This window comes from Bombyx mandarina, chromosome 23, assembly GCF_030267445.1.
Source record: "Bombyx mandarina strain Sakado chromosome 23, ASM3026744v2".
Taxonomy (NCBI): Eukaryota; Metazoa; Arthropoda; class Insecta; order Lepidoptera; family Bombycidae; genus Bombyx; species Bombyx mandarina.
Genome location: NC_143229.1, coordinates 20320802 through 20336158, shown reverse-complemented (window position 1 = coordinate 20336158; position 15357 = coordinate 20320802). Strand labels below are relative to the sequence as shown.

General features: G+C 44.6%; 1 protein-coding gene across 2 annotated transcripts; it reads right to left on the bottom strand.

Annotated features, from left to right (window-relative positions):
* Nucleotides 1-189: 189 nt before the first annotated feature.
* On the bottom strand, nucleotides 190-11156 carry FAM21 (Family with sequence similarity 21). 2 transcript variants are annotated; one of them, XM_089737478.1, is made up of 13 exons: nucleotides 10972-11156; nucleotides 10083-10190; nucleotides 9849-9946; nucleotides 9097-9184; nucleotides 8726-8868; nucleotides 7245-7333; nucleotides 6405-6529; nucleotides 6209-6304; nucleotides 5780-5861; nucleotides 5160-5347; nucleotides 4176-4295; nucleotides 1255-3956; nucleotides 190-581 (listed from the first exon to the last, which is right to left on the bottom strand). In XM_089737478.1, the coding sequence occupies exons 2-13, from the start codon at nucleotides 10182-10184 to the stop codon at nucleotides 575-577; spliced, it is 3840 nt and encodes a 1279-aa protein (XP_089593604.1). In that variant the 5' UTR covers nucleotides 10185-10190; nucleotides 10972-11156; the 3' UTR covers nucleotides 190-574. The 2 variants fall into 2 exon arrangements, with proteins under 2 accessions (XP_089593604.1, XP_028033818.2); XM_028178017.2 differs by having other exon boundaries at nucleotides 1280-3956.
* Between the last annotated feature and the right edge of the window lie 4201 nt (nucleotides 11157-15357).

Sequence of the window (15357 nt, the reverse complement as noted above, 5' to 3'; positions counted from 1 at the left end):
TCCGCCAGTTGAAGTATAATTTTTATGCACTACACGCAATGTAACGCACATTGGTCGGCAATTGAGTAATGTGGGTCAATGAATTGGGACGGGTCTGCGTTACATCGCTGCTTCGCCAGACAAACTGAAATATTTACACTGGGTAGTTCACATTAGTTCACGTGTTACATTACAATTAAACACATTACATCACAGTTCAACAGTATTTAATTTGTTTTCATAAATATAAATTCGTTAAAATGAAATTAATATCTACCTATAAAATAATCTCGGAAAATATTGTTTTTTTTAACAAGTACAGTTATAGACTACATAATAATAATAATTTCAACAATAAACTCGTATATAATTAAGGCGACGGTGTAGCGACGGTGGACGCGCCGTCTCGTCCCGCGGGCACCGACGGTGACCGTCCCTTGTGTGGAGACGGTCACCTTATAGTTCGACGTCCTTATAGTACCGGGTGGGGGGGGTTTGGTTCCCTCAGTCGTCCCCCCCCAACAGGGACAGCGGGTCCTCGTACGCCGGCTGCGTGCTCCGCGAGGTCTCCTTAGACGATTTAATTATTACTGGTTTATATTCTGTAAAGCAATATTAATGAAAATTAAATTATTTGCAAACTTAAATTCGATTTTGAATTAGTTTAGCACTGACGTATCCTAGCTCCAGCATTAAATTAATTTAATTAATTAAATCTTTACTGTGTTGTGAATAGCCACAGGTCACAGAGCGTTCCCTGACTAGCCGGTAGCCGGCGTGCAAATTTTTATTTTTATTTTTTTTTATTGCTTAGATGGATGGACGAGCTCACAGCCCACTTGGTGTGAAGTGATTACTGGAGCCTTGAGATATAAGTTCTAAGGTCTCAAGTATAGTTATAACGGCTGCCCCACCCTTCAAACCGAAAGGTATTACTGCTTCACGGCAGAAATAGGCGGGGTGGTGGTACCCACCCGCGCGGACTCACAAGAGGTCCTACTACCAGTAATGATTTATACCAGTAAATTGGACGAACTTTTCTGTCATTGAAATGTGAAAAAACCTGAATGTGAGATAAGAGTTTTCCCCCCTACCTATTCGTTGGTAGCTTAAGGAGCTATTTCAGCTACGCCTGGACGGGTTAATTAGTTCAACGTCCCAACCTGAGATAATTTGCTAACACTAGCCCTAGCAAGAGCAGTGCTTCGCTGAATCTACCACCGGATCCACTGAGAAGATCCGGCGAGAAACTCAGTGAGTTGTCGGGTGTCTTACTGATGAGTCCGTGGACTGCACTCACCGGCGGAGTGCTCGTCGCGGGGCGCGGGGCCGCGGGGTGCGGGGTCGCGGGGCGCGCCGCCGAACAGCTCATCGTCGTCCTCTCCGTCGAACAGTGACGTCATCACGTCCACTCTGTGTGGTTTAGTTTTGCCGAACCCGCGGTCCGTGGCGGTGTCGCCGAACAACTCCTCGTCGCTGTCGAACCACGCCGCTCTGGTCTCGCCGGGGGGTGCGGGGGGCGCGGGCGGGGTGTTGGGGGGACGGCTCGCCCCCCCGCCCCCCGCCGCCCGCGCGCTGCCTCTGAACAAGTCGTCGTCGGACTCGTTGCTTCTCTTATTCTCCGTCTCAAAAATGTCTTCATCGTTCAAAACGTAAACTACTTTAGTTATTTTCTGATCTTTCACCAAATCTGACTTATAATCGTGTGTTACATCAGGCTGGTCCGCTTCTACTGCTGCATCCTGGAGTCGGGGGGCGCGGTGTGGGGCGGCGGAGGGAGCCGGGTCGGGGCTACATTCAGAATTGTTGATGTCTATAGCCGATGTCCTGACGGCCTCCCTCCTGGCCCTGCGAGACGAAGGGCGCCTCTTCACTTGTATCCTGGCGCGCTGCTTGGACAAGGTGCTGTCCAGGACTTCAGCATTGGGTTCGCCGCCGAAAGAAACCGATTTGACAAGTTCTGGGTCGTCATCCGCGGGGGACCGGCGGGCGCCCTCCGAGGGTCCGTGAGGCTTGACCTCAACTGTCTTCTTGGGCGAGGCGCCGGGCAGCAGCGCTGCCACGTCTATCGGGAGGTTCATGGATCGCACCTTGTTGACTGACTTCTTGTTATCTTTTTCATTGACATCTTTAGATTCCGTGTCTGCGCGTCCACTAGTAGCGAACAGACCTTGTTCCCTGGCGTCGTCCGTGGTCACATCTGCAGACGGTAATGTTGATGGTTTTTGTGATATATCAGGGTCTTCCTTAATTATATTCGGATCAAGAATTTTAGAAGTTGTGATTTTACTTGCGATGCTGCCGGCACTTGTCCCTACTTTAGGACCAAATATGTCGGCGTCTATATCTATATCTAGATAATTAGAAGTGCTAAGGTTACTTCTAGAATGTGACGCCTTGAACAACTCATCGATTTCATCAATATTTACTGCTCCGCCAGATGTTCGTTCACTTTCGTACTCCTCGTTCACTTCAGTAGGCGTCAGGTTCGCGTCGGTACCGCTCGCCGCGCCGCGCCCCCCCGCGCCGCTCGGGGGTGCCGCCCCCCCGCGCGCCCCCCCGCTCGCCCCGGCGTCCAGTTCCGGCGGCTCGTCCATAAACAAGAACAGGTCCCCGGGCGCGAGGTCCCGCGGCGCCTCGTCCGGGACGTCGCTTCTCTTGAAGAACCCTTCATCTTCGGAATCGTCTTCAAAAAGCGCGTTGACATTCGAATTTTTAAACTCTTTCTTTTCAAAAGCCGGCGGTTCCGTCAAAATGTTAGCGAAAGCGCCATTGAGTGTAGCCGCCACGGCCGCCTCGCCAGCAGCGCCGCCGACAGCCGCCGGAGGTTCATTGGGAATGTTATCGTCCACTGTGCTGTCTGCACGGGAGGGCGCACCAGGTAACGTCAATCCGTCGTCGTGATCTGACCTCTCCGTGGTTGCGCTTAGAGTCCCATTTGCGACGCCTCTAGTGAGGCCGCCCCCCGGGGACTGCGGGTCCGCGGGGGGGCGCGGGTCGAGGACCGTCGTAGTGTCGGCATTAAAATGTTTAACTTCTTTGGATTTTGAATTGTTTTGACTAACAATATTGGAGGTTCCTAATGTACTATGTGCACCGTTGGTCATGATGCTAGACTCCGCCGCCACGGTTTCTGGTGCAGCGTTAGACTTCGGAGTTGTTTCGACTTCTGAACTAGAAGTACACAGAGCCGCGTCTGGTTTGTCTGGTGTATTTGGCGCCGATGTGACGTCATTCGTGTGTAATGTCTGAGCGGTGTCGTCACAATCGTCATCGTCGAACAGCGAGGGACTCCGGTAGCTGTTTGTTCCGTTATTTACTGTGAGGGCGCTGTCTGCCGGGCGCATGGCGGGCGCGTGCACGCTGGCGAATATGTCGCTGTCGCTGTCCGAGTCGAAGATGCTCTTAGTTGTCCCCTTTATTGTGTTAGTGGACGCCCCCGCGCGCCCCGCCCCGGCCCCCGCGCGCCCCGCCCCGGCCCCCGCGCGCCCCGCCCCCGCCCCCGCGGCGCCGCGAGTGGCGGGGTCGGTCGCTCCGTCGCCGAACAGTTCGTCGCCGCTGTCGAACAAGCCGCCCCCCGCCGCCGCGCCCCCGCCCCCCCGCGGTCCGGGCGCTGCCCCCCGGGGGGCGGGCGCGGCGACTTCTGCAAACAACTCGTCGTCGTCTTCAAAGATAGACTTCTCCTTGTGTCCGGAGTGGACGCCACTGGTGAATATGTCGTCCGTGTCCTCGAACAGACTGTCAGCGAACAGGTCAACTTTGGGGACAACTTTTTCTTGTTTAACTTTGTCTTTCTTTTTACTAAACAAGTCGTTGAATATCTCTGTTTGTGTTCTGCTGGCATCCGTTTGATCCACGTTCTCATTTCCTGGTCGGTCCCCGGGCCCGGCCCCGGGGGGCGGCGCCCCGCGCAGGTCGCGCCCCGGGGCGGCGGCTCCTACGTCTACACCAAACACGGGCACGCCACCGATCGGCTTCTGAAAATTAATATCATTTTAAACAGAGCTTTGTTCGGGACGGTCTTACACACGCGACGCGATGGGTGTCAGTTGTGTATTGATTGTCACTGCCGAGGGCAATTTCGGTGTAGTCTAACCCGCCAAAATATAAACAACGTTCCGGTTTGATTCCATAAATGCTTTTGTTAGTGTCCCGCCCGTCCGTGTGTGGTCACGGTCGACGGCGGACCAACTCACCCTGGTCCCGGCGGCGGCGGGCGCTCCACCCCCGGGCCGTGCGCTCCGCTCCCCCGGGGACACGGGCGTCGTATCCGGGGTCCCCACGCGACGTGCACCAGGTCCGGTGTGCGTCGGTACCTGCGCATACAAAATGACATCAGTGGGACGCGCGGTCGCTGCTGTCTGCGGGAGTCATTTAACTTAAATACAAATAGTGACGAGCGCTTGTTTTTGATTGTTTATTATTAGTTTTTAGTCTCGTGTCCGGGTGATACTGCTCCGCGGCAGACACGGGCAAGGTAGCGGTACGTACCCGTGCGGGCTCACAAGACGTCTCCCCATCGATTCGAATTATATTTATTGAAGTGGAATTTATTGAGAGTAAAATTCAACTCGCGACAGATTCGTTACGACTAGAGACGAAAGATACAATTTAGGACGAGCGAGAGAGAAAAAACAGACTGAGCGTCTCGCGAAGCACTCGACTGTGGAGAGAGGGACAAAGCGAGCTAGATCGTTTCTCTTACACACAGCATTTCCTATTACAAGAGCAATATGATTTAAAAGATGAAAAATGAGGAAAACCACAATGCTACACACCGCAAAAGAAATTTCACTTCTTTCACGTGCACCAACTGGTGCGTTCTGGTTCACGTTTACTGGTGGTAGGACTCTTGTGAGTCCGCGCGGGTAGTTACCACCCTGCCTCTTTCTGCCGTGAAGCAGTAATGCGTTTCGGTTTGAAGGGTGGGGCAGCCGTTGTAACTATACTGAGACCTTAGAACTTATATTTCAAGGTGGGTGGCGCATTTACGTGGTAGATGTATATGGGCTCCAGTAACCGCTTAAGACCAGGCGGGCTGTGAGCTTGTCCACCTATCTAAGCAATAAGAAAAAAACCAAGCCGCACGCGCACTATTTATTATGTTTAAAGACACATGTCCCTCGCACACAAATGGCGAGTGTTATATAGGACGGCGCTCGGGGGGTCCGCCGACGTACCGGTCCCGCGCCGGGGTCCGTGAAGTCGAACAGGTCGTCGGCGGCGGCGCGGGGTCTGCGGCCGCCGGGCCCACCTCTGTGTAGTTCCGCGAAGATGTCCTCGTGGCTGGAGTCCGAGTCCAGCGGGGGGGGCGAGTCCAGGCGGGGCGGGGAGTCCAGCGGGGGGGGCGAGTCGCGGAACGTCGTACCTGGGTTGATCGATCCCATTCGTTTATTGCGACTACAGGTCTAAGGTGGTTTTGAACGATAATGGGATGATTGGGATCTATGATGTACGGTTACTGTATTGTTGGCAGCTTATTGTTCGATTGTGATGGTTAAGAAATTGTGGTGTGAGGCTGCGGATGTGTATGATTTGTTGTTGTTGTTTGTAATTACTGACGGTTCATGTTTGCTTGTGATTGTAGATTGTCAGCGTCATTCACAAAACGAAATGAATTTCACAACCACACATTCACAATTTGGTTTTTAAAGTTCGGTAATGAATGTAAACAAACTTTTTGAACATATTAATTATATATTCAATTATAGTTTCAGTCTTTTAAGCCAATAATTCATTAGATGTATTATAATCGATGTAGAGTAGAGTGGAGGCGACACTAAATAAAAAGCAGACTCACCGACTTGAGGCACTTCCGGTTTGTACACGGTTTTCACGATCGGTCCCGGCGGCGGAACGTAGTCCAGTTCCGGTTCCGGTATCTGTGTGTAAATAAATGTAAAGAACTCTTTTTTTTCTGCCCATACGCTAGTAGCCAAAGAGACTATATTAGCAAGACCGGATGGGTAGGTGACGGAAACGCGACCCACTGAGGAGATCCAGGGAAGGAACTCAGTGGGCTGTGTCTGTGGTTCGACGAGAACGGTGACCGGTGCTTGGGGTACCTACAAGCACTGTGAGTGCTGTGGCGCGGTCACGTGCTCCACAAGGTATCTATCCAGTAAGCTTGCTGGTGTCTCTGACGGCCATTTCTGGTCAGGCGGACCGCAGGATGGTCTTCACTTCTATATCTCTTGCTAACTGTTCCCTGCGCACACGAGAACGTTACCTGGGGTCCGTGGGGCGCGGTCCCCGCGAGCCTCCTGGCCAGCCCGGCCGCGATCTCGGCGGGCGGGGGGTCCGGCGCCGCGGGCAGCTCCGGGACCTACAACACACAGGTCTCTGTTGAGTCCCTGCCAATGATCACCGTAGCCCTTGGATATCACTATTTTCATCCCGGCTCGCAGTCGAGCGTCGGTACTGACCTCGTCGCAGGGTCGGTCCGGGAGTTGGTCCGCGCCGCCGGAGTCCGACGCGGAGTACTCTGGGGAGCGCGCGCCCTCCCTCGTGGAACTGTCGCTGTCACTGTCACTGTCCTCGACTACCAGCCCTGCAAACGTCGTCTCCGTTAACACATCGACGCTCAGCGCCACAGACGAGCGCAGACAATATCTTTGCTCACATCAAACCAAAATGAAGACATTTTAAATATTTGTGTCCTCCTAAAACAAAAATACTTTTCGTGCTTCAAATTCAAAGTTATCTATATAACAAAAATTATAACTGTGTTTGAATTCGGAACGTCACAGGTGTCAACGAGCGACGTCCGCGATGACTCTTTCCCCCTTTTACCAACACTACCAATAAAAATATCAAACTAATAATACAGTCCACTCTTATTCACCACAACGCAACAGACTGTGAGTCGTCATGTCATCATGTAGTGACGTCATTAGTGCGGCGCCGCGACCCCTCCCCCCGCGCGGTCCTGCCACATTTACAGTTAAAGTTTCCATTGAAAAATGAACACATTCTGATTTAACACGTTGAACTCTGCGTAACTTCGCGTACTGTACCATTCGGGCAGAGCCAAAATCAAGGAATCAGTAATTTTTATCAACTTGAGATTTTCAATCTAAAATTTTTAAAAAATTACTGCCTTTTACCGTCTAATTTTTACGATATATTTTATAAGCTTGATAAAAACTACAAGTGTTTATTGGATTTGAAAACCACGCCGTTCGTTTCGGCTAACGAGCCCCGCGCCTCACTTCTATAGCTTGTAGGAAGCGCTGACGTTGTCACCCCCCCCCCAACCCACTGACCTGCGTGCCACTTGTCCTGCCACGGCTGCGAGCCGATGACGTGCGGCAGCGGCCGGCCGGAGTACACGTCCTTAGGTTTCAACACGACCCTGGAATTACACACACGTGTACACATCATTGATAGCTCCACTGCACTGAATCCAGTGTCGCTATATGTGCCTGATATGTGGAGTATGGAGGGTAGAGGTAAGGAGAACCGTCTCTGTGTATGAAAGTGTCCGTTAAAATCAGCTAAATAAGGGCGGCGCTACAGTAGCGACCGGGTAAATTTAAAAAAAGGCGCTGAAAATTATTAGAATAAGATAGAGAAATAAAAAAGGACGAAAGAGCTGTAAGTAATACAAAATCACAAAAAGTATTTTATTTAAAGCTGATAAGAAAATGCAATCGATGTCTCCGCGTTTTACCCACTGCAATAATTTTAGGTTATATTGACGAAATTAGTTTAGACTACGTAAACATGTGAGGTCTTGTATATTACACCGTCACTAACTCTAGTCATTAAATATATTAAATTTCCTAACTTTTTTTTTTATTGCCCTTATAGGTAGACGAGAATACGGCCCACCTGATGGTGAATGGTTACCGTCGCCCATGGACTTCAGCAATGCCAGAGGCAGAGCCAAGCCGGTGCCTACCGCAATACTTCAGCATACAGCATACTTCAATCAGTTAACAACTGCTCAATTCATATCACACCCTGTGCCTATGCTAGCGCCATTCTGGAGGATTTTCGAACTGTTACTTAGTGCTGAAAGTGGGACACTTTTTCAAGCTTCTCCCATATGAGACGGGTCTCCTTACCTCTACCCTCCACAGTGTGGAATTAGCCACACCGCTAACTCTCCGACACATCGTGCTGTCTCGTTGCTCAATGGCTCGCTGGCCTATGCTTCAGATACGGATATATTCCATGATGGTTTGCAGCAGTTTATAGCTGTTGCTAAAAATTACTTAAGCTAATATTATTAATACTTTACAAATGTTTTGGTTATACAGTTAATTTGTAAGAAGACTAAAAAAATAAATAAGCGACGACATCTCGACTCTGCCGAAGCACGCCACCCGATGTGAGCCGACGTTTGAAAGCATAATTGACAGCCGGTTGTCTGTCAACGTCACTTCGGGTTTATAGTGAACTATTATGTAATGACTGCCACAGCTAGAACCACGTTTACATTCCCGATCAGTGTCGTTACCTTCATATATATTACCAGAGATTAAACCGTAAAAGTAAACTTAACTAATATCTACAACTCGCTAAAACCATAGATAACACTTAACGGTAGGCAGCGGCTTGGCTCTGCCTCTGGCATTGCTGAAGTCTATGGGCGACGGTAACTACTCACATCAGGTGGGCCGTACGCTCGTCTGCCTACTAGGGTAATAAAAAAAAACATTATTTCAGGACTTTTAAATGACATTTTTTTGTAACTGAAATCCTGAAAATTGTACTGTAAAACTGAGTGCATCCTACTCACGTGGGTATTCTTTCATCATCGCTGTCGCTGTCAGTGTCACTGTCTGACAGTATCGTGACGGGGTCGTGAAGTCGCTCCAATATCGATAAGCTATGTTTCAATTTGGCTATGTCTGGAGGTATTACAGAGGGTTTGGGCGGATCCTGAAATAGACAAATATAAATAGAACCTTTTATGAGCGGGGAGATTGTGTGTGTTAAAGGCGATTATCACTGACACTTGTAGTCGAATTCAAATAATTATCAGGTCAGAAGCTTAAAGACTTTCTACTTTAGGCGAAAATCGATTCTCTAAAGTTACTGTTAGCGGTTTTTTTTTGTGGCGTATGTCAAACAAGAAGTCTTACTAAGTCTGATCCGTGGATTGTTTACCTTTATCTCAGCCGCTTCTGGCGCCGTGTCCGACTCGTCCTCATACACCCTGCTCTCTATAAATTGACTGTTACTTAAACTCATGAATCTAGAAAAAACATTCTTCTATTAGCGAGAATGAGGCTGACACACGACAACGCGACAGTCGTCGCTCAGCTTGAGACGTGAGGTCGATGTCTCAATCTCAATAACGGCCTGCACCTTAAATTGATTGTCCAATATAGCAGCTGCAGCTAAAATTGAGAACTATATGTAATTTTATTATTATTATTTAGACACAGGAACTTCAATCATGTGATCTGTTGTTATCTCTATGCTCCGGCTTCAAAAAGCAGTTAACAAAGGATGGGCCACAAGCTCTTTCATTCAACTAAGCCATACAGAAAATTGTGTCGCACTTTTTAATGCCGAAAATGAGATGAATTTACTGCAGAATATGCAATAGAGTACAGAATATTAATGTTTTATTTTTATTTATTTTTATAGCTTAGATGGGTGGACGAGTTCACCTGGTGTTAAGTGGTTACCGGAGCCCATAGCCATCTACAACGTAAATTCCACCACCCACCTTGAGACATAAGTTAGACCTTAGGAGGTCTCAGTTTTTACAATACAACAGCTGCACCACCCTTCAAACCAAAATTCATTACTGCTTCACGACAGAAATAGGCAGGGCGGTGGTACCTACACGTGCGGACTTACAAGAAGTCTTACTACCAGTATAAGTGTGTGTATTGTTTAATTTTTCTCACCTGTTATTTACATTTTGCAAGCTAATGTTTGCATCGTTCAGACCAGCTGACATTTCACTTAGCATCTTGTTAACGTTTTGACTCTTTGATACGATGTTCTGTGGAAATTAAGGTGTTTGAATATGCACAAAAATGAAAGTAGAATACAGTATTGATATTAATTTTTTCCAGATGTTGTTGTGATGAGAATTATTGTGTGAATTAACATGTATATTTGTGTAATGTATTCAATACCTGATGTGTGCTTTGAAGGAGTTCTAGCAGTTTCTCATCTCCTGCCAGGCTCCATTTAGGAGCAAGGTTCCTTAGATAGTCAGTATTATTATTCATATCCATTTTATACTAGAACAAATACAGTATTGTTAGCAACAATTTTCTGTTTAAAAATATTACTAAATCAAGAATGGTCTTCAGAAGTAGAGTTGGCTTAATAAATTGAAAACGGACTATTTATTTTGATGTGTATTTGAATTCAACATAAAATATATCTACAGAAACCCTTGTGTTAACCCTATTATAATAATCCCAGTAAGTGGCAAAATGGAATTTAAACTTCAAAGAAAGAAAGAACATAAAACTATCAAGTATCATTGTAAAATATGTGATACTTTTTGTCCAGTGTATTAATTTCAAGTGATATGACTATTCAGTAATTTAAATTTTTTGGCTGTTAAGGAAATGCAATCTACTTTTGAAGGTAAGCAGTTACCGTTGCCTATAAACACCGATATCACTAGGACCAGCCACAACAGTGCCTATAGTGTTAAATTCTTACAAGTATTAATTTTATACATTGTAATATTTATCACCAGTGTTTATTTATAGTTTATCACCCAGTGCCTACATAATACCAAGTCACACCAACTATATTCAAACATTATAGGCTGTATGGGCTAATATTGCTCATCAAACAATACACCATAATAAAGTATTTTGTGTACACAGCTGAGACTAAGTGGTCAGGAATATTTATGGACAAAAATGCAATATTTATAACGTTAAACATATTTACAAGCGTGGGCGGATACAGCAACTATCGATTAAGATAAACTAGAAGCGAGTACGCGTATCGTAACGTTAATAATTAGCATAATTTATTAATTTCTTGCATTATGTTACATACCGATGATTTTCATTAAATTCTAGCGTTGCAGTTGTTTTAAATAGGTTGCGTTACGTCAAAATAATTGTATGAATTGCAACACTGTTGTTTAGAATAATTTTTTGATTTTAAATTAAATTGTATGGGCCAATTTATAATGAAAACATTATGTACACACTCTCAATAACAATGAAATCTTGTAAATGTCATCTTTGACAGCAGTAGTAGTAGTTTTATTTTTCCAGTAGAAAGGCAAAAGTGTCGTACCAAACAACCTAATCTAATATATTTATATTATATTATATGAAAAATTATTATTTTTTATATTATAGGAAGTGAAATGATGAATACTGGTGGTAGGACCTCTTGAGAGTCCGCACGGGTAGGTACCACCACCCTACCTATTTCTGCCGTGAAGCAGTAATGTGTTTCGGTTTGAAGGGTGGGGCAGCCGTTGTAACTATACTTGAGACCCTAGAACTTATATCTCAAGGTGGGTGGCGCATTTACGTTGTGGATGTCTATGGGCTCCAGTAACCACTTAACACCAGGAGGGCTGTGAGCTCGTCCACCCATCTAAGCAATAAAAAAAATAAAAAATGAAATGAGATGATATGGGATGAAATATTATAATCTCAGTAAAATGGTGGTCATTTATTGAGATTTATCAATGAACTTTTTGGAGGATCCCCAGAAGTTACATCCAGCTGCGCTTGTTTTATTTTACCACATTTGTGCACTTTCACTGATACTAAATCGTCAATAAGCCAACGTTATTACGCATTTAAACCTGAAGAAACAATCAATAGACAAAATAAAACAAATCACACAACTTCACTCCTGGCGTTCCCGCCAAAAAGCTTTTTTTTTTTTTTTATTGCTTGGATGGGTGGACGAGCTCACAGCCCACCTGGTGTGAAGTGGTTACTGGAGCCCATAGACATCCACAACGTAAATGCGCCACCCACCTTGAGATATAAGTTCTAAGGTCTCAAGTATAGTTACAACGGCTGCCCCACCCTTCAAACCGAAACGCATTACTGCTTCACGGCAGAAATAGGCAGGGTGGTGGTACCCACCCGCGCGGACTCACAAGAGGTCCTACCACCAGTAATTACGCAAATCATAATTTTACGGATTTCATTTTTATTACACGATGTTATTCCTTCACCGTGGAAGCCAATCGTGAACATTTGTTAAGTACATATTTCATTAGAAAAATTGGTAGCCGCCTGCGGGATTCGAACACCGTTGCATCGCTCGATACGAATGCACCGGACAATTATTTTTGACAATTGGTTTTATTACTGGTAGGTTTTGACAACTTTTTTTTTTGAGTTTATGGCCTGGTATCTAGACCTTTAGGCCATGTAGTTTTTGACGAGAGTTCCAGTGGGGAGCGGCTGCTAAGTTTGAAAGTCCGGATGGAATAATATCGAGATGCATTCAATTAATAATTAAGCAATGGGTCAGTAATGAAACTATTCCAGAAGTGGTGTGTAACGCCAAGAGGATTTCTTAATAAACTAAATGATGTGTGTGTTTCAAACTCCAACTCATGATTAAAGACCTGTTTTTTTTTTATAAATATATATGTGCAATCCTGCATCGTGGTCTACAGGACTCGTCCAGTGTACTCGTATCGAGCGATACAACTGTACCTGTATTGAAATTCTGCAGATAGGTATTAATTTTTGTAATGAGATACATACTTAGCATATTATTAAGTTCACAATGGACATTCACGATGTAGGAAGAGAATCATATCGTTTAATAAAAATCAATCGCACAATAATTGTATTTTCAACCCAGCAGCTCAAACATGCCGCTTTTGCTGCGAGACACCAGTGAACAAAACGCGATTTTGATTCGAGCGTGGGGTACAAGTAGCTTCCCCCCCCACCCTTTCCCCAACCCTCCACGCTATTTTCCAAGCGCTATGATATGTCCTTCTTCAAACGAGGCTTGCGGAGAGTACTTTATGGTAGGCAGCGGCTTGGCTCTGCCCCTGGCATTGCTGGCGTCCATGAGCGACGGTAACCACTTACCATCAGGTGGGCCGTATGCTCGTCTGCCTACAAAGGCAATAAAAAAAAAAAGCTTTTTAATTTTTCAATCTTCAGTGCCACGAATTGACATTGTTCAGCCATAAATTTGAAACATTTGAATTTTACTGTGCTCTGTCTCTTTCACATGCATGTTAAAAAGCGAGTGAAAAAAACAAACCCCTTCGAAATTCGATTTTGGAATTCGACCTCAAAGAAAACACGTTTGGAAACGCGTAATACCCTAAAATTAAAAATATTTGTAATAAAGAAATTACTTTTTTTTTAAATGTTATTGTTTATATGTTTAGTTTATTATTGGATTTTAATAAAAATAAGTCTAATTAATAGTATAAAATTGGTATATAACCTATAACATTTTTATTTGGAATTTCAACATTGATACATTTGAAAAATAAACATCAGGGACGCGGTATCAAAACGCGATTTGAAAAAATTGTGGGAATAAAAATTTCGCTAATGCTGATAGCGTATAGCGTAACGTATTAAACGTTATTTCAATCTATTCCTGTTCATTTCTATGTCTCCTAAGTAATATGTGTTCTCACTGCTGAGGTGAAAAGTTATGTGAGCTACACGAGAGCAAAGTTTTTTGCATCTCGTGCTGTTGAGTCCCTGACTACGCTCAGGATTCTAACTTTGAATCACTCGCTACCCTCGTGAATCAATCATAGAACCCTTCACTTGCTCGGGACTTAAAATCAGCACTCGACACAAAAAAACAACTTTGCTCTCTGGTTGCACAAATAACTATTGCATTCTATCTGGTGGCAGGGGATTTTGCACGGGTAGCCACTTTGTCTACTCATGCTACATTAGGTTACAGTTTGTGGGGTGGGATATCATTTATGCTATACAATTGAGATTTAGACCTCAAGTTTCAAGATTGATGTCAACATTCTCTTAGTGATATCTATGGTCTTCAAAAACCACTTACTCAATAACTCAGCAGGTAAGACGAAAGCATATTAACAAACTCACTTCCGCATTTATGATATTATTAGGAAGGGATGGATTTTTTTTAATATTCTACATTAAAATGTTAGCATAACGTAATAGGCACATTTATTTCAATGTACAATGCATTTTTTGTACAACAAAATAACTTCTTTGTCACAATCTACATTTATTGGACGATAAACGTCAACTAACTTACACTTTGCAACACTTTAATATTATTTTTTATTTACTTTCACGAGAACCAATGATGTTAATACAGTCGGCCAATTATGTTTTATAACGATTGTAACTCTTTTTTATTATATTTCACAAGAAATTAGTTTAAACTAGGTTAAAGTCGAATTTGTGAAAATATTCTCGAGTTACACAAGAAAGTTTAATAACTTTATGTTTTTTTGTATTTACAACAAGAAAGAAGGAAAAAACCAAACTGGAATTAAATGTACCAATGTATGTTTCAGGCATAATATAATATTCATCATCATCATCAGCCTGTATCTCTCCACTGCTGGATGTAGGCCTCTCCCATAGTCCGCCACAATGAACGATCCTCCGCCTTCCGCATCCAATATTTTCCAGCATATCGCCGCAAGTCATCGGTCCAACGGGCAAGGGGCAAGGGGACGCCCAACGTTGCGCTTAATATTATATTATATATTTATTATTATTATTATAAAAACACACAATCTGATGTATTTACTACTTCTTTCTTATGCTTTTTTTTTATTGCTTACATGGGTGGACGAGCTCACAGCCCACCTGGTGTTAAGTGGTTACTGGACCCCATAGACATTTACAACGCAAATGCACCACCCACCTTGAGTTATAAGTTCTAAGGTCTCAGTATAGTTACAACGGCTGCCACACTCTTCAAACCGAAACGCATTACTGCTTCACGGCAGAAATAGGCAGGGTACCTACCCGTATGGACTCACAAGAGGTCCTACCCCACGAGCCCCATTCGTGAGTTTATGTTAGTAAGTTTTGAATTTCGGGGTTACGATTTGAGCTGCAAAACTTCGAGTCACGTCTATATGCTCGCCTGCTGATCAAATTATGAACGCACTCGTCAGCATGGAAAGCTGCATTGTAACGTTGTCCCGTTTATACAATAAGCCGCGCCGGCAGTAGGCTTAGCATTGAAATTAATTATTTCTTTTTTAAATCAGCAAATCATCTATAGAAAGTAAGTTTTAACCTTCACTGAGTTAAGCTTTCCCTGAGCTTTCTATAACTGTAAAAGCTTTTATTAGAGTAGATTTGCTGACAGGCTTACGGTGTGCTTGGTGTTAAGCTTTGAACAGAACAGGTAAACATTAAAACAGCATCGAATAAGTTGAAGTTTCAATAATAATTGTTGAATTTGTTAGACTTCACTATA

Bases quoted from the DNA above. Each gene is read 5' to 3' on its own strand.
- FAM21 (XM_028178017.2), bottom strand. From the start codon at position 10,184: ATGGATATGAATAATAATACTGACTATCTAAGGAACCTTGCTCCTAAA. The intron at 3,957-4,175 runs GTGAGTTGGTCC...ATTAATTTTCAG, and splicing joins CCGCCGCCGCCGGGACCAGG to AAGCCGATCGGTGGCGTGCC. The intron at 582-1,279 runs GTGAGTGCAGTC...ATTGCTTTACAG, and splicing joins CCGCGACGAGCACTCCGCCG to AATATAAACCAGTAATAATT.